General features: G+C 35.8%; 1 protein-coding gene across 2 annotated transcripts; it reads right to left on the minus strand.

The window, feature by feature from the left end:
* Positions 1-6169: 6169 nt before the first annotated feature.
* On the minus strand, positions 6170-19721 carry cndp2 (carnosine dipeptidase 2). 2 transcript variants are annotated; one of them, XM_022668547.2, is made up of 12 exons: positions 19624-19721; positions 18357-18480; positions 17757-17900; positions 16904-17066; positions 15885-15973; positions 14137-14337; positions 13328-13412; positions 12626-12789; positions 11166-11330; positions 9675-9816; positions 8406-8553; positions 6170-8069 (listed from the first exon to the last, which is right to left on the minus strand). In XM_022668547.2, the coding sequence occupies exons 2-12, from the start codon at positions 18414-18416 to the stop codon at positions 8003-8005; spliced, it is 1428 nt and encodes a 475-aa protein (XP_022524268.1). In that variant the 5' UTR covers positions 18417-18480; positions 19624-19721; the 3' UTR covers positions 6170-8002. The 2 variants fall into 2 exon arrangements, with proteins under 2 accessions (XP_022524268.1, XP_022524269.1); XM_022668548.2 differs by having other exon boundaries at positions 18357-18483; positions 19624-19713.
* Positions 19722-20138: the final 417 nt, after the last annotated feature.

Here is a 20138-nt window from a genome sequence, read left to right on the forward strand (position 1 = left end):
TAAGTAGTTTATAGATATATAAATACTTATAGATATTAGAAATATTATTTATCTATTATATCATTTATATTATTTAGTTTTTACATATATAAATATGTAATTATTATTTAGTTTATATGTGTAGTATCATGTAGTATTATGTTTTTAAATGTTAATAGTTTATAGATATAATAATTAGAATAACTAAATAATACTTTATTCTAATCTATTCTCTTTTTTTCAACTCCTTTGTTCACGCCTTTTTATTTGTTTATGTTCAGTTCCACCCGTTCACATTTAAAATATTTAAGTATTTGCATAGTTAATTAACCTGGACTTAATTAATTTAGTATTTTGTGGTCTGAAGCAAAACTAGAATTAAAATCTCTGCCTCATTTCTCAGCTCTGACTTTGATTGTGGCGGGTAGAATCTCAAACAGGAAACAGGAAATACTCCGTAGGGTAGACTGTCCCATTTCAGTACTGCCATCGCAGCCTACCCATCCTTCAGAGGACACACCTTCCTGTGTCCCACCTGTGTTCATTTGTAGCTCCTCCCCCCCTCATCAGCAATCCCAGGTGTGTTCCATTCCCCATTTATGTATTTAATCCCCTGTGTTTCAGCGTTTGGTTGCTGTTTCTAATTAAATTGCAGATAATGCTAGAGACAGATCATCAGCAGAAATTATACATTTTCACTAGGGCTGCACAATAATGGATATATATTGCACTATAAATCAGATTTTTACCAAAACTCAACATCCAACATGTTATTATTATTAATTTTATTATTATAACACATTAATATTAATATTAAATTCCAGAAATAGAGGAAAATAAACGTTTTGCTAGTTTTGTCATGGAAAATAAGAACAGTACATGTAAATGTTCTATATTTCTCTGTTTTGTGGAGCTGATATTTTTTTTATTTTTTATTTTGAACAATTCTGCTGTTTTAAAGGATCCCTAGAGGTCCTGGATTAAATAAGATAAATAAGATTTAAGACTACAGCAAATTCCCATGGTTTTAAACTTGTGGACTCACAATAACTAGCAACAAACCATTAATTAAAATCATAATAAAGCATTTATATAGTTATCTTTTATGTTGTCAGAAAGGGGGTCTATTGCTTAATTGCTCTTGCTCTTAAAATTGAGAGGTGGAGCTGAAATGAGATTTTATTTACATTTATTTACTTTATCTAAAGATAAGCAGTAATTGCGTGGTTTTAATGCACTTTCACATAAAATTAAATATATAAATATATATATATATATGTATTTTGGCAAGCAACAAAAAGCATAATAAAGTATTGGATTGAATTTGACACATTCCGCACATTAATACATGGCGATGACGATGCGAAAACAATATATTGTTGAGCCTGAGTTCAGGCTAAAGACTAAAGACTAAAACAAAAAAATTCCCATGCTTTTAAAGCTCTGGACTCACAATAACCAGCATTAAACAAACAGATATTTATTCTGCACATAAAGATTCCAATAAAACACCGGAGCGCAGACATAAATCAGTACAAATGGCTATTGACTGGCTCATAGCTGACTGATAGACTAAGCGGCAAAGTCATTGGTTTAAATTCCAGAAATGGTCATTCCCAATTAGGTGACATCTCTTTTTAGCAGCAAATGTGATTAATTACTGTTAGACGCCCTCTTAAATGTGATATCTCTGATTAATCTGTGAGAGTGTGGAGCTAATTAAAGTGATCTGGGAGAAAGCCAGTCCCAATAAAAGCGCTGGAGGTCAGCGGCTCTCCTGCAGGTGATGCTCGGAGCGTTTCAGAGTGCTGTTGTTTTAGGAACATGTTCGCTTTCAGCCTAATTTACAAGCTTTATTGACAGGATCTACCCACACCATAAAACCAGCAGTGAAATGAACTCCAGCGCAGTGCATTTTAGCTTCTTTTGAACTTTCGAATGAGATGTTTTATCTCTCCAGGAGCTCAAACCGTACTGTAATGCTCATTTGATCAAATTTGTGCAGATTTGTCCAACAGAAATCCTGCTGGAAAATGAAATCCTCATGAAGTGCTGTAAGATTTTGCGGGAAAACAAAACTGCACTGACTTTAGACTTGATAATAAAACACAGTGGTGTTTTAATAAAACGCAGTCCATTTTGACTTCTTCCGAACTGTCCAATCAGATGTTTTTCTGATCTCTTCAGGAGCTCAAACCAAACACGAGCAGACGTGTGCGCCGTGCTGCAACACTCAGATCTGATCTGAAAATGATGATTTATCCTCATTTGATCAGATTTGAGCATTTATACAGGATCGCTCACTGAAAAGGCATCAAATACGACCTGAATCGGGGATTGAGAAGATGAGATTGTGTGTGTGTGTGTGTGTGTGTGTTTGTGTGTTGAGCTGTAGATATCCTGCAGATATCCAGGATGTAAGAATCAGATTTGACTGCGGTAAGTAGTCGAGGTGTCACGCCATACATACATCCCTCCGTTTTCCTCCTTTAATGCCACAAAATCTCCTTAATCTGTCTGAGGCTGTTTACTTTGATTCTTTCTCTTTTTTTTACAGTACTTACTTTACATTTACTGCAAAATATGTGTGTAAATTGTTTAAAAAAAAGTTAAAAAATCTGAATATATAACAAAAACATTTTATATAATACATCTATACAGTATAATGTGTCTGTGTTCTAGAGAATCTGCTTAGCCTCATACTCACACATGGTCTGAGCTTATCTCTGCAGGCCACAACATTTATAAAGGAAATCAAAAAAGTCTGTAATAATCAAGCATTTGCTGCCATCTAGTGGAAAAGATAATAATAAAAACTTTAAATAAAGCCAAGACCCAATCCCATTTCAAGGAATTGCACCCGAAGCCCTTGCAACAGAATTATAAAGGGGAATGGGTTAAATCATCCCTCTAAGAATTGAAATAACCCTTCAATCACCTGCAGATACAGATAAACTAATGCATCTAAAAAAATAAATAAATATCTAAATGTGAATCTCATATATTAAATAGATGTATTACACACAGAGTAATCTATTTTAAGCGTTTTTATTTTTGTTATTGTTGATGATTATGGCTTACAGCCAATAAAAACCCCAAAAAGCCAATTGGTACTTTTGGCAGTGTGGTCGGTGTGCTGGAAAATCCTGCTGGAAAATGAAACCTGCATCTCCATAAAATTCTAGCTTCTTTTTGAACTTTCGAATGAGATGTTTTATCTCTCTAGGAGCTCAAACCGTACTGTAATACTCATTTGATCAGATTTGTGCAGATTTGTCCCGCAGAAGTCCTGCTGGAAAATGAAATCCTCATCTCCATAAACGTTGTCAGTAGCAGAGGGAAGCTGTGAGATCTGAAGTGCTGTAAGATTTTGTGGGAAAACAAAACTGCACTGACTTTAGACTTGATAAGAAAACACAGTGGATCAACACCAGCAGATGTTGCACATGTCTCTCCAAACAAACCATCACTGATCATCAGTACATTTTACATTTCATTTGTAAATCGAGGGAATGAATCAAGAGTCTGGAGGAAGAGTGGAGAGACACACAGTCCAAACTGCTCGAGTGTGAAGTTTCTAGTGTGAAGTTTCTACAATCAGCGATGGTTTGACGGTCTTTACAGGTATGCCAAACTCAGAGACTAATTCTTACTATATATATTTATATTCTGCACATCAACCAATAGCTGAACATACACATGGGACACATTGAGAACTTCCATGATTTTCCTTTCCTTTCAAAATTCAACACTATTCCAGGCGTCACAGGTCTAAAAAAATGAAGAAATGTCCAGAAAATGTCAAGAAATGAAGAACTACACCCCACAAATGTGTCTTGGTATTATTACCAAGACGTGGGAGGTTCACATCTGAATCGCAAATTTTATTTTATAATTTTGTGGGCCTACCATATATATACCTGCCTTTCCTTTTCTCTATTTCTCCATTTCTCTAGAAAACCCACGGAGCATGGTGTTTTTTTACATTTTTACATCATCACGCTCCTGTATTATGATAATAATAATAAAACACCTCCCTCTTCATCCAGTTCATAAAGTCTGAAAACGTGCATTCTCTGGCTCTGAGCTGTGACATCCCTTTCACCAATCAGGCCTAATCTACCGTGGCTTCGGAGCTCGGAGCGAAAGCCTGGTAAAAACACGGCCCTGCGTTCAGAAGCCTCCGCCGAGCGCCTTTTCCCGCTGACAGACTCCGCCATGGGCCATGGTGTCTCGCAAAAACGATGTGCACTTCAACATGGCGCATTTACGGAGGGGAAGAGGAAGAGAGGAGAGTGGGGGGGGGATGGAGGGATGAAGGGGACGGAGGGATGAAGGGACGGAGGGAGGGCAACCAGTCCGACGGACCTTTACAGTTGGGATCTGAGCGGAGAGAGAAACGGAGAGACGTAACGAATCTTAAGGGCAGAGACAGGCTGTCCGCTCCCATTTGCAGAGCGGCCGTCAGCCAAAGTTAGCGCCACCAGACAAGTTTGTCCATTCGGATCCGTCCACCTCGCCGGGGCCCGCGCTCATGCCCTTCCTCGGGCTACGAGAGGGGGAGTGTGGGATAGATGTGACCTCCCGCGTGCGGAGGACAGACCCACCGGTGCGCTGTCAGTCCACCTGTGGGCACGGCCGAGCTCACCGGCAGACGCAGATCCGCCGGGGCAGGAGATATATTTATTTATTTACCGGCCCGTTTCTCCCCTCTCTCTCACGTCACGCCATCAAAAAGCCCGAGCTGAACCGTTCGGGCTGTGAAGTGCATTAAATCAAAAGCTCTGGAAGTGTTCTCCGGCCACACACACGTTTGTTTTCCTTCTCTAGCCGCGACGCCGCGATACGTCACGCGGAATCGGAGATCCGAAGCGATGTTGAATAATATTGTTGAATTTAATATAGCCTGCAGCTAACCTACATCTATTCCTGGCCTTTGACGCTGAATTGTATTATTTTGAGCCTAATAACCGCAGGCCCTGTTTATCAGGAGTGTCACGCTGAGAGCGCTGATCCCAGACCAGTGCTCTGGCCTTTATTTTGTTGAAATAACACATTAAATATCCTTTCTCTGTATTTCCATACGTGTTCATGTATTTTTAAGAAATATGCTTTCAATTACATACTGTGTTGATAAAAAAAATGCTGTAAAGGCTTTTTATAGGTTTAAATTTTAGTAAAATGAACATTGTTGTTTTATTCTATAAACTACAAACAACATTTAGAGCATTTATTTTTGCAGAAAATGAGAAATGACTGAAATAAAAACTGAGAGTTGCACTCTATTCTATTTTTCTTGCAATTTTATCATCTTTATCTAAAATAAATTGTCTTTTTTCTTTTTCCTCCACTTGTCATATTATTTTTAAATGATTGCAATGTGTTCTGTTGGATTAATAATTTATTTATTACGTTTACTATTTTTTGTTTTACCAAATATCCAATATGTATTAATTATGTGGAAATAATTATAGTTAATCACAAATTTTTCCAAAGTATACTATTTTATTTTGTAGAAATAACTATATTTTACAACAATATTTTAAAATATTATTGTTGAAATGAGAATTTTATTGCAGTGTTGACATAACAAATTTGTTACAATAATTTCTCGTTTTCTTGAGATTTAATTCAATTTCAGTTATTGATATTCATTATTATTATTTTTACTTTTATTTTTTTTTTTTTTTGTCCACATGACAACTTATTTATTTTGTCTTATTGTGGTGAAATTATTACATTTTGTACATTTTTGCTTCATATTTTTTCTTTATTTTTCTAAATAAGACCCTGTTTTGTCCTCTTTTTTTTTTTACTTCTTTTCTTATAATAATAATAATAACATATTTGCTTGAGTTTTTTTTATGTCATCTGCTGGTGTTGATCCACTGTGTTTTCTTATCAAGTCTAAAGTCAGTGCAGTTTCGTTTTCCCTCTGCTGACAACTTTTATGGCGATGTGGATTTCATTTTCCAGCAGGACTTGGCACACTGCCCACACACACTGCCCAAAGTACCAATTGGTCTTATTATATAATATTTAGTAATAGTAATTGAATTCTGATACACTGATTTTTGGGTTTTCATTGACTGTATTATATTGAGATGCACCTGTAGCTTAGATGCTTTACCACCAATGATGCTGAAACCACAGTTTTAGAAGCAGTGCAGTAACTGAATGATGCATACAGTTAAATGAGTGGCGTTTTTATTGTTCAGATGATTTGATGGATGAGGTAAAGCATAAAAAAAGCTCTTAACAGTTACATTTCCAGTTCAGTGTAAAGCAGACAGTATCCCAGTCGAGTATATTGGTTGATTATTCTGAGTATTACTGGATTAAACAGAAAAAGAGAGAGAGTGAAGAATGAAGAGCAGAGGCAGCCCTTTACATTTCTGTACACTGAGGCAGTATATCGTGTGTCAGGTGTGCTACAGTTCAAGTAATTTAGTCTGGATTCAGTTTTCAAGGCAAAATAACGGCAGTCGAAGCTCAAAAACAGCATATTTGGACATACAGAGCAAACAATACACAAACGCTCATACATGAGAAGAGGTATCTGCAGTATAAATGCATGAATGACTTTGCATAAGTAAACCTTGGGTGATTTTTTTTGGTGTAAACTAAGACTGATTGTTGAAATTCACACAGCAAAACACATAAAATCCAATAGAGGGGATGTGATTGGTTCCTGACATACTGCCTCAACAGCCAATCACTGTCTGCAACCTTCGGATATATTTAGCATACCATAATCATATATTTCCTGGAAAAAAAAATTATACAGTACAGTGCAAAAGTCTGCATATATGAAGAAAAAAAAACATTTATTAAGATAAAAGTAATTTTTTAGGATAATTAGTATGTATTTGACCCAATTTACATTAGTTTAACCCTTTCAGAATACTCCGAATTAAATTCCTCTAATGAAAACTGCGTTTATTTGTCTTTAATGCACACTGTCCAATAAAAAAACATTTTTTTAATTTATTACATATTTATTACATTACAACACAGTAACTGTCCCTTCTTACATTGTGTTACAATTTCTAGTAAAGCAAGTGGTTGATTGTGAGATCGCTGGTTCAAATCCCGGTCATGCAGCTTGCCATCAGCTGCCAGAGCCCTGAGAGAGCACAGTTGGTCTTGCTCTCTTTGGGTGGGTACAGTATATCAGTAGATGACACTCTTTCCCCTCTTTCATCACTCCTAGGGTGATGTGGATCAGCACAAGGCTGCGTCTGTGAGCTGATGTATCAGGAACAATTAGAAGTAAAATTATATAAAAATGAATGCACCAATAGAAATTCTATAAAATTACCTGAATTAAACTATTATTTTTACATTGACCTGAAAAGTTACTGTTTTGGAGATTTATTTTGTTTTTCATTGGTCAGCGACAATATATTAACTAAAATATTTAAATGTTTAATTTTTAAATGTAAATTGCACAGGAAGCCTGTGTTTAACATGTATTATATTTAATATTAAACATTTTATTTTACAAACCATCTCTATACAGCACATATTTTTTAGTGTTATGTGCAACAAAACTAGAAATTATATGATGTCTTCGGTAATGGACGCAGGGTCTGAAGGGTTAAATATATAAGTAATTCACTGTAAGATTATATATGAGACAGAATAGGTTCCAAGTGTTTAATCCTCATTAAATCCAAATACCTACTTCATATAAATCAGTCATTATCATGTAGGTAAAACAGGTCACTTATAATAAAGCTGAATTAAAACGCAGAAAAGCCAGTAGCCAATAAGCAATTTCCCTTTTTACACAATTACATTTCTTATGGTTAATATATATATATTGTATATATAAATGTTGAATAGATTATTTGGTGTATTTGTGTCAGTTAACCTCACACTCTGTTAATGCTGAGATTTATGGATAATTTATTAACAATAAACTGTGACTTTTTGCACAGACTTTTGCACCGTACTGTAAAAGAGCATTTTCACACCGTTTTTAAGACAACCTGGCAACACAGATCCAACCCGGGTTCAGTTAACTGAGCTGAGATACTTCATGGAAGTAAGCGCCCAACATTTTGGTGCCCTGGATGTAGTTAGACCTGTGAAATAAGACAAAAAGAAGAAATTAATTTAATTCTACAGTTTTCTCGGGTTAAAACAGTGTAAAAAAAAAACATATAAATATATAGATATAAATATACCAGCTCTGGAAAAATGAATAATTAAGAGACCACTTAAAAATGATGAGCTATCGAACAAAGCTGGCTCATGCTTGAGTTTTGTGCACCAGGAGTAAAGCAGCATAAAGTTATCCAAAAGCAGTGTGTAAGACTGGTGGAGGAGGAGAACATGATGCCAAAAAACTGTGATTAAAAACTGGGGTTATTCCACCAAATATTGATTGATTTTTAAGCTAAATATATTATAAATATTACCTGTTGAATTTCTCATTCTGGGAATGAGCTCCGTCGTCCGATGATCCGACAGGAAGCAGCATAACGTTGCGTCCGGTCGCTTCCTGGAAGGTCAGAGTCACTGGAATACTTCCTCCCTCACGGGTCAGATCAGGCTCCACTCCAAACACTACAGAGAGGAAAAGAACAAAGACACGAGTCAAATATACAGACAAATACGGTGTAAAATGTATTTAGAGTGTATGTAGCAAAACATAATATCGTGTACTGTATTTATCACACTATAAAATCAAACCAGATTATAAAGCACACTATTGATAAAGGTCTATGTTCATACATAGGAGCACCGGATTGATTATAAGGCGCATTATGCAACACTAGTAAGGAACAGGGGTGTCGCCATGTTTTCCTTCTAAGCCAAGTCAAGCAAACAAAGCTGCACTTTTATATATATGTATAAAAATATATATATTTTAAAGTCAAAAGAGTGCTGGATGTTAATCTACACAGATTTCTCTTCTAAAAACTAAGCTAACACTGAAACACTGAAGCTTGAGCATTAGTATTAGCAGCTAACCGCTAGCGGGTAATGCTAATGCTGCTCCAGCAGTGCTAGTCGGGGTTAGCAGCCGGACTATATGTATTTATGTATTTTTCGGACTATAGAGCACACTTAAAATCCTTTAATTTTCCCCAAAAATTGACTTATGTATGAATTCTTTCAGTCAGGTATTAAGGAGCAGTAAAGCCACTCTACTGAAGTACAAAGTTATACAGGAGTTTCAGTGAAGTTTCTCCAGCATTAAGACTGGGTGCAGCAGCATTAGCATTAGCCGCTATCCATGCTAAGCGCTAGCTATTTTTCACCATTCAGAGGCGAGTATATTGGACTGTAGTCTACCAACAACACTCTGTAAACGAAACCCAAATAAAGAGTTTTTGTTAGGAGAGAAATCTGTAGATTAACATCCAGCACTCCACACCAATTAACACACCAATTAAAATTACAGTTTTGTTTACTATGCTTACTTAGAAGGGCAACATGGCAACACCCTTGTTCCTTACTAGTGTCGCTTAAAATAAACCTTATAATCCAAAAGTGCCTTGTGTATGAAAACAGACCACAAATAGACGTGCATAGAAAGTGCATTTTATAATCTGGTGCACCTTATAATCTGTAAAATACGGTAGAAGAAATATTAATACTTTCATTACTAGAACCCAGATGGAATATACAGTAGCACCACCAACATTTTGCATTTCTAAAAGCATTACACACAAATCTCTTACCAGTCTTCATGGCCTTCCTTCCAGCCATGTAGTGAGGGTGGTTGAAATCAGAGACCCAGGCTTTGGCTCCGTGGCCCATGAACACATTGAGCTTATTGGGACTCTCCAGCTCAGCAAACTTCTTCTCCAGGTAGGAAACAACCTGAGAACAAACGTGTCATACACTCTGTGTAAGAGCTTTTAAGTACTTAAAAATTATCCAGCATGTGTTGGCCAGAAATCTACAGTTTTTGTCAAAAGTTCACTCAATTTATATTGTTTTCTACTGTGTAGAATAATACTGAAAACATAAAAGCTATGAAGGATCACATGCAATTATGAAGTAAACCAAACAAAAATGTACTAAACAAATTAAAATATGTTTTAAAGTCTTAAAGCTCCAACACGGCCCAAACCAACTGGACGATTTTTAGATCAGGTGTTTGTGAAGGACAAAAACTGTTTAAAGTTTACATTTTTTTTTATCCACAGTGTAGTAGATGATACAAATAAAGAACAAATGTTAACGCAGGGGGTCGTAGTCTCTAAATTGTTCTCTACTGCGATCGGGAGATCACTGATCCAGGTTATGCAGCTTGCCATCAGCTGCCGGAGCCCTGAGAGAGCACAACTTGCCTTGCTCTCTCTGGGTGGGCAGATGGCGCTCTCTCCCCTCATAGCAACTAGGGACCGAAAAGTTGATGGCTGTGCTGTATTTGGTTTTTAATGTAAAAAAATATATATATATTATATATTTTTTACTATATATTAGGTGGAGCCCTGGTATACACAATACATACAGTACTACGCAAAAGTTTGGTCTCTTGAAAAAATATTAATGTAACTGAAAGTCTTTATTTATTCTCTAAAAATTACAATAAATATTTTTTTAAACATCTTCAAAAGTTCTCCTCAATGTAGTTAGTATTATTTATAGTAATTATCAATTAATATCTGGTTTGGTAAATAAGTGTGCAATGATGTTAAATCAATAAACGTGAGCTGGTGAAGGAACTGAACAAATCCCTGCACCTGTAGAAATGTGAAACCAAGCTTTCTTCAGACTAGCTCACAAGATCTCATCTAATTTCATTAAAATGAGAAATTATAGTTAACTCACTCTCTTTTATTGGTAGGAAAAACAATTTTAATCAGGTACTAAGGTGCCTAAAACTGTTGTATGAACATTACAGTAGAGAAATCAGATGTTATGTGCACTACTCTTCTTATTCTAAAGCTAAAATTAAATCTAAGTCACACAGTGAAACAGGTAATGCCAGTTCTTCGGTATGGTTTGATCTGTTGATTAACTTCACATTGCTGGAATGACACATTGCACATTGCAATCTTGACAGCTTTTCATTAAACACTCTTCACCTTCCAGAAATCCCATAAACAAAGGTGTTCCTGACTCACAATGTCCTGACACCACTAGGAGCTAAATAAAGATACCTGTATAAATGTGTACCTGTACACAGTGCATTCAGCTAGTTACAGAAAAACACCACCCACCTGTTTCTCCACCACTTTGGGGTCCATGTCTGGCACCAGGCGGATGGAGAACTTGCCGTTAACTTTGCGTGGGATGACGGTTTTGGCACCACCACCAGAGAAAGCTCCCTCGATGCCGTGCAGAGACAGAGACGGGTATCTCCAGCGGTGCATCAGGATTTGCTCCTACACAGATACAAAAAAAAAAAAGATAAAGTTTTAAAATTAAACCTAAAACATATAGGAGCAGTTTCCTTAAAACACTGGAATTAAGCCTAATCTTACACTAAACAGCACTGAGATTTTCAGCTGATAACAAGAAAATAGTTGTTTTTTTCTCCCGAGTTCGAGTATCTGCCAATCCGATACTTTGGTGATGCAGTTAAAAAAAAATAAAAAATACATCAAAGTTTGGGGAAAAAAATACACATTTTTAATCACAAAATAAACAAGTGCTAAATAACCATATAAATGATTTCCATTTTAATAAGCATCTTTTAAAAAATAAATAAACTAAAAAAGGTCTACAAAATTAAACATCAGACAAAAATACCTCATCACAATGCGTCAAGTAAAACAAATAAATAAATACATAAACCTGTACAAATGCATTTTACAAAATGTAGTTAAAAATGATAGTTTCAATAGAAAAATGCTCAAATAATTACTAAATTGTAATAATAATATTATAATAGGTTTCTATTATAATATTTATTCTACGTGCAAACATACACATAAATCACAAACAGACACAGACACACACAGACACCACGGGCCATTCATAGAAATATACAGTATATATATATATATATATATATATATATATATATATATACAGTAATAATATATATAATATATATTATTATATTTCTATTAATTTACTCGCCTTTTTCCACAAATGTGTAGTGTTTATTTATAACATAACATTTTTTTATACATAATTGATCGGATCGGACATTACTAGTACATTAGAAATAACAGTGACCTCATTTACACCCGATTAGTTCATTCAACTTGAGTATCGGGAATATATCTGCATACGGACAAACTACACAAAAAATGCAAGTGTAAATGTAAAAGGCGCAGTTAAAACAGACACAAAACAGATCAATCAAACTGACTCAGTAAATGCATCAGTCTCTACAAAGTGCATTCTAACCAGAAATGCATTTGACTAAGTGTAAATGCAGATACAATCCAGATGCAAGTCACATGAAGATAATGGGCATAAACTGGGGGCAAAGGACACACGCACTTGCATTAATTATTTTTCGTGTTCTATTCTTCATTTGCAATATGAAAAACACCAAATTGTCTATCCCTAATAATTAGCATAGCGTAGTTATGACACAGGCAGTAATGAGGCCGAGTGTATTTCTCTTTATGACGGTTCAGAGTTCTGCACTGTGATAAATCCTCAGGTTACAGCAGGTTATCTCTATATGAACAGTAATCAGAGAGCGTGAGAGAGGAAGGCCTACCTTGCTGGCGTGAAGCAGACGCCCACAGACGCCCACGTCTTTCGCATATTCCACTAAATCAAAGTCAATCTTCTCATAGAGCTTCTTCTCCTCGTCTGTCAGAGGAGCCACATCTCCATATATCTCCGGCACCAAGATCTTCCCCTTCTTATCCACCAAGGAGCCTTAAACCACAAAACGTTCACATTAAAACAGCAGAAATAAGCAGTGTGGGGAGTTAAAATATTATACATTTTTACATTTAATATTTGAAACATCACACGATCCATCTTTTTATCATTTATCTTTCATCATTTCATTATTGGGTTGGGACTGAACAAAAAAGAAAAATAAATCAAATAGGCTCAATAACCAGCAGAAATAAGCTACTATAAAAGAGGTGTGACATTCAAATCACTTATATTTAGCAAACAATTCAGCAAACAGTAGTTTTAGTCAAGCTAACATTAGCGACAATTTCTATTTTTTCTCTCCCTCAGTGTTCCTAGAGCCTGCTAGAGTAGTTAAACAAGACAGGTCTCATTTTTTGTAAAATGTATCTCACTCACATTTTTAGTGAGTTTTCCATTCCACCTTAAATGCAACAGGAGTTACAGCCTTTTTTCAAGACATTTCTGACTCAAATAATGCTTGGAAGTGGTTGCAAATCACAGTCCTGTGGCCCTACTGAACAACTGGAGGCATTTTGCCGCTCAGACTCACCCATAAGAGCAATCAGGTCGGTCATGGCTTCGTGAACTGAGCCTCCAAACACTCCAGAATGCAGATCCTTATCACAGCACTCGATCTAATGGCATGAGTAAAAGAGATGCAGTAAAATAACTGAAATAAAGCATGAATGCATATTCCTGTGCAGTTGAAATGGCACTATAGTATGAAAAAAAAAATATATATATATATCCATTATATATATATATATATATTTATTTATTAGGAATTTTTTGGCCATGAGTCCAAGTCATTTGATTGTCCCGATCTCATACTTTGGCAACGCAGTTATAAAAAAAAATAAAAAATTATTAATAATAATAATAATAATAATAATAATAATTATAGTCCAATCCAAGTTGTCTGTTAAGTTTTTTTTTATTATTATTATTTTTTATTATTATTAAAACAAAAGTATCAAAACTTGCTATATGTATCACACATATTTAAACATACACATACTAAACTAATAAACCATCTGAAAAATGTCTATAAAATCAAACATCAGACAGAAATACCTCTTCACAATCAGCCCCCCATGTACAATGAGGCAAATCAGTCTTAAAAAAATAATGATAATTTTCCAACATTTGTTAAAAATATGTTGCATAAAGTTGTTTGTTCCAATGTACTGACTAACCAGGAGGAACTAATGTAAACGCACAGGTTCGTGCCAACAGAAACTTGACCCACCCATAACTGACAGCTCTTATTTCTTACAGAACAACGAGCACAGACGCATCTACTCATGTTCTTTAACCGACCTTGAACAGATTTAATGGATTAGTTTGTTTTTATCTTACTTCAATAAAGAAATAGCAGATTCCGCGCAGGCCGTATGTAATGCAGGGCTTGTTTTTTCCCAGCCAGTAGTTGTCAGAGATGCAGACGTAATCCACGTCTTTAAAGAAGCTGTCTTTTCTGGAGAACACCAGCTCGTCCAGACCCTCCGAGCCAGACTCCTCCATGCCCTCGAAGCAGAACTTGATATTGATGGGCAGTTCCTGCAGAACAGAATAAATAATCAATAAATAATGAAGGAGATTCTATTTTTATATATTTTTTATCACTTAGCGTTCCTAGAGCCTGCTAGAGTAGTTAAACAAGACACCTCATTCTTAGTAAATGTATATCTTGCTCATGTTTAGCTAACAAGTTAGCATAAGCATTTTCACTTCCACCTTAAATTCCACCTTAATTTGTCAGCTTGATCAGCAGTTACAAAACAAGCTGTAGTTTTAGGCAAGCTAACATTTCTACAATTTCTATTTAAACATTTTTTCTCACACTTAGTGTTTCTAAAATCAGCTAGAGTAGTTAAACAAGACGTGTTATTTTACATACACTGTGGTGTATGTTGTGTTATTAAATATTTTTTAACTATGATAATACTAAAAGGTATGTAAAGCTCAGGTTAATTCTCCATGTAAACACATTTTTTAACATTTACAACCTTTTGGTTAAAGATTTCATTCCATCGTTTTTTTTTCATTTATTTCAAAATGTCTAGTTGTCTCTAGTATGTATAAAGCCATGTGAGCTGTTTGGTTTTTGTGAAAAATAAAGTGCTCCGGTGATCCAGTATAATGTGCTTTTAGTCCGGTGGAGGAGTGGGCGGAGGAGGATTTCGGCTCTTGCTCATGAATATACATACACGCAAACATACACCTACGTATCTCAATTGTACTTGGCTGGTGGTGTTCCTCCATAGACTTAATTCTAACCATTTGTTTCTTAGCTCTTTTCTGAATTACTGGGTAAAGTATATAAACACTGATGTGTTATTCGCACAAATAACACAGGAATTAACTGCTTGCTGTTAACTCCTAGCGCTGTTAGTTATCTCCTATCAGACGAGACGGCGTCGCTGCCCGGCTTCAGATCTGCCCACGTGGGCGGTCCAGAGCCGAGGTGGGCGGGGCCATGAATACTAATGATTCACGGGTTGACACAGGTAGACATGGTGCTTTTCCTGATCGACTCGTTTTGTTTTTCTGAATATTTTCTTTTACTAGCTGCTGCAGACAATGAGGACGAGGTTGAGGAAGTCTTTCATCATGTGCAGCATCATAAATAACTGACAGCATTAATGATCAGGTGGTTTTAATGTTATGGCCAGTCTGCGTATTATTACAGCATGGTGCTGCATTGCCGCAGGTCTTCTACTGATTACTGTACAAAGTCTAACCTACATTTCCAGCTATGTAAAAAAAAGTGAACCAGCTTGAACAACCTTTGGATCCCGCAGCCTGTATAAGTGAGTGATCTGTAACATCTGAGCTGAATACATAAATGACATACTGCACTTCAGCCAGGGTTTATTACAGGCTATAAGACATTTTAAAGGACTGAGATGTTTCATGATCTCTGGCAAAGGACTTCATAAAGTGCTGAAATCTGGCCAACTGAAACGGGTCTAGTCAACTTGAAATAAATGAAACGCTTACTCCGACACTTTGTGTTTTTATGAACTTGCTGCACCATCAGTACGTATATTCCAGACAGGATGGCTTAACTGGTGAATTTAGAGTTATGGTAAATGTGCAGGTACCTGTCCGATCTTCTGAAAGGCCTCGATAACGTTGAACCAGGCGAGCACAGGACCCTTGTCATCTGTAGATCCACGCCCATAAAGTTTTCCTGCAAAACAAGCAGCATTATGGTCATTATCAGCGATTCACAGCAAGTCAGCGGTACAGAACCACCAGAAAAGAACAGACACTATTATTAGTGTGCCGCTGGTGCTAAAAATATATACTGGTTAAATCACTCATTGACAAAAAATGCTGCAATTCCAGCATTCATTCATCTCCCAGACACACCAAACCTGTAATTATTTACTGTATGTATCTAATTAGTCTGTTTACTGAACGACTGCTCCTTCTGAAGAGCAGAACCAACAGATTTAAAAACTCCTTTGTTCTTTAAGCCATTATCTATCTATCCTATCCATCCACCTACCAATCAAATCAACCATCTATCTATTCATCCATCCATCTACCCATCTAACATCTATCTATTCATCTACCCATTTGCCTACCCATCCACCCATTCATCCAACTATCCACCCACCACTTAATCTAAATCTAATCTAAATTCAGCAAATTAAACTGATATAAACCGAACTGAATTCTATTGTGCAATCTCACACAGCAAAACAGAGACAGCGAATCACGAGACAGGATATTCCTCACTATAACAAGTTCTGACTGGTTTCGTTTCATTTTGTTTAAAGGGGAAGCAGCTGCAACACTCTTATATGCAGCCATCTGCAGCAATCAGCAAACCACACGGTCACACGGCTACTGAATCAGGACTTTCTGCAGCCCACGGATTAATCTGCTTAGTCAGGGCCACTCTCAACTTAGATTACAGCACGTCCAGAAGTTATATAGTTAGTCATTAAACTGATGAATCTCTGAGCCACAATCTTTGAACGGCAATAGGTACCAAGTACAAGCCTTATAACGGCTACTTTAAAGCCCTGAAATGCATGGTATTCTGTAAATGTGGCATATACACCTTTAGGAAACGTGTTAAAATATAGTTAAACTCCAGTGTACAGCGTACCGTCTTTCTCCACCAGTGTAAATGGCTCAGTGTCCCAGCCGTCCTCAATATTAGCCGGCTGGACGTCCAGATGACCGTAGATGCAGACCGTCTTCTTGCCTGGGTCTGAGCCCAGCCTGCCCAGGATTATAGGAGGAAGAGGAATCTCCTCTCCGCCCGGCAGCTAAAAAAGTAAAGGAAAATTAAAGTAAGGGTTAAACTTATTTTACATCTTAACAGGGAAATTAAAGATTCAGTTAAGATTCAGTTCATTCTATGCAAGCAATAGTGAATGACCTCGATTTTGGACGATTTAGTAAAAAAAAAAAATAATAATAATACATTTAAAAAAAAAAAAAACTAAAATCTTGATATTTTTAGGAGTATGAACAATTCTAGATTACAACTAAAATAAGGATATTTAAGATTTTTTTTTGTTTGAAGACGGCCAAAATAGCATGTGAACAAAATGCATAATCTTTTTTTTTTTCTTTTCAAAATATAGACAGCTCAGCCAATGTAATTTAGGATGTGACAGACATTTAGTTCATTTTAATTTATTTGCAAAACATAAACTTCATGGATAAATGATTAAAAACAGGATCTTTGACAAAAAAAGACCCTAAAAATGGACATCTACAAGTGAATCAGCCACTGGATCTCTGACCAAGACAACCAAGAAAAGCATGCATAAATTGAAATGACAAAAATACAGCAGTGCTTATAGCAGTTGGTGCAAAAATGATGAGGTTGATGGCTGTTCTGTACTTTTTTTTTGTGAATTAGGTTGAAAATGTGTTGCAAAAGTTTGTGAACTCCTGCTCTAGACCATTCTACTTCTTTCCAAGAACATCAACCCTCCTTCATCACCCACCTTCTGTTTGCCAATGTCCACCAGCTCCACAGTGCCTCCGAGCCGCTCTATGTCTTTGGCTGCCATCTCCATCATTTTCTTGATCTCTCCTCGTTTCTCAGGCAAGGCGGACACGCTCTGCACGGCCACCCAGTCGGCCAGGCGCTGCAGACGGGGAAACAATTGCAGTTATTGTATAAACATCTTATAAAACCTTAAAGCAGAAATGTACAGAGCCCCTAAGGTGACATAAGGTTAAAAATATATAACAATAATTCACATTTTTTTTAGTTTCTTTCTTTTCTTTTACTATTTTTAGGTATTGCTTATTTATATTTTACTCTTTTGTGCGTTTATTTTTTTATTTATTCATCTGTAGTTGAATTTTTATTAGTTCTATTACCTTTTTTTTACCTATGATTTTATGATTCCTACTCTTAAATTATTATTTTTACCTTATTTGTTTTATATCTTATTAAACAGATTGATTGATTGATAAATATCAAGGTATATATAAATATATATATTTAAAATATTTAAAATATTTATAATATTTATATTTAAAATATATTTATATATTTTATATATATATTAAAAAAAAAGAAGAGTATCTGCACCTACCTTAACATATTCGTCCTGGTGTTCGTCCACATATTTGAAGAGAGATGGAAGGTAAGACATGGTTGCCTGATGTTTGAGCTCTGAAGCAGTGAAGAAAGATCTCAGACAGATGACAGAGCTCTTCCTGCTGAAGAAGAACAAATGCAAAAGCTCAGAGAGAGAGAGAGAGAGAGAGACACAGAGAAAGAGAGAGAGAGACTCCACCTATATATAGTTATCTAGCTAACAGTGCAACTGCTGACAGCTACAGTCTCCTTTATCTGGACTGATAAGAGCACTGCTGAGGTAAATGATGTTAAACTTTGCACTTAACTGTATTAGAACTAATTCACTGATTCATGCCATTCATCACAATACTTGACAAGATTACAAGAAGTTAACCAATCAGCATTCTAGTCCCTCAGCTAATCTACATAAAGCCTAAAAATGATGAGTTTCTTTGATTTTACCAAATTAAAATCCTCTGGAATATAATCAAGAGGAAGATGGATGATCACAAACCATCAAACCACCAAACTGAACTGCTTGATATTTTGCACCAGGAGTGTAAAGAGCATAAAGTTATCCAAAAGCAGTGTGTAAGACTGGTGGAGGAGAACATGATGCCAAGATGCATAAAAAAAACTCTTAAAACTTTGTGAATATGAACATGTTTTTTTTTTTTTTTTTGCAATATTTGAGGTCAAAAAAGCTCATTTTCTGCTATAAATAAATGCTCTAAATGACTGAATATTTTTATTAGGAATTTGGGAGAAATGTTGTCGGTAGTTTATTATAGAATAAAACAACAACGTTCATTTTACTCAAACATAAACCTATAAATAGCAAAATTAGAGAAACTGATTCAGAAAATAAAGTATTCTCTTATTTTTTTCCAGAGCTGTAGGTTTTATGTGTTTGTGAAGAAACACTGGCTATAAACAGTAGCTAAATAACTAGCTAGCTAGCTAATTTAAAAAGTACTAAACCTATGATCTGAGCTAAACTAAAGAGTAATAGATAGTTAACTAAGCTAGTTATATGAACTGTTACTTATATTATATAAGCTAATGTTAGAATAATATAATATACAGACCACTTTCTCATATAACAGCCCTGCTTTACTGCTGACTAGCCAGTTAATTCCTGATCTGACCTTAAATAAATCCCTAAAATACAATATTCCTTCAGCTGCTATATGAAATAATTAGGTTACCGCAGTAATTCAGTAATTCAGTAATTCAGTAATTCAGTAACTCTACCCCTGAATATAAATCCTGTTACACACCTGAATGAAGTTGGAGTCTCCTGTAACTCTCTCTGTTCCGCGCTGATGAAATTTTACGCTACTTTATAACAGAGTCGTGTTTCCGCTTCATGCAGAGCAGCACCGAGTTTCAGCCAATCAGATCTCTACACTCGCCCTTACATTCAGACTGACAGCTCCAAGGACCAATCAGCGCTCTCGTTGCCCGCTAAGGCGGATCTCCGCGCTGCAAGCTGGTTATCATGTGACGACAGGCTGAACTGAACCGCATATCAGAAGCATTGAGAGACTTCAGCCACTAGATGGAGACAGAGACAGGCACAGACAGACCGACAGAAAGACAGATAGACAGACAGATAGACAGATATTGCACATATAGAACAAATGTAAAAAATTGTATTAGTCAAAATAAAATAAATACTCATCATCTAAATAAGTCCAAATAAATTCTAAATTATTAAAAATAAAAACATATATTCAAAATCTAAATTAGTCTAAATAAATACAATAGTCAATAACTAAATTAATAAAAAATA

Source organism: Astyanax mexicanus, chromosome 3 (genome assembly GCF_023375975.1).
Source record: "Astyanax mexicanus isolate ESR-SI-001 chromosome 3, AstMex3_surface, whole genome shotgun sequence".
NCBI classification, from domain to species: Eukaryota; Metazoa; Chordata; class Actinopteri; order Characiformes; family Acestrorhamphidae; genus Astyanax; species Astyanax mexicanus.

Bases quoted from the DNA above. Each gene is read 5' to 3' on its own strand.
- cndp2 (XM_022668547.2), bottom strand. From the start codon at position 18,416: ATGTCTTACCTTCCATCTCTCTTCAAATATGTGGACGAACACCAGGAC. The intron at 11,331-12,625 runs GTAGGCCTTCCT...GTATCTGTGTAG, and splicing joins GTCTGCTTCACGCCAGCAAG to GAGCAAATCCTGATGCACCG. The intron at 8,554-9,674 runs GTAAGAGATTTG...TCCTCTCTGTAG, and splicing joins AAGGAAGGCCATGAAGACTG to TGTTTGGAGTGGAGCCTGAT.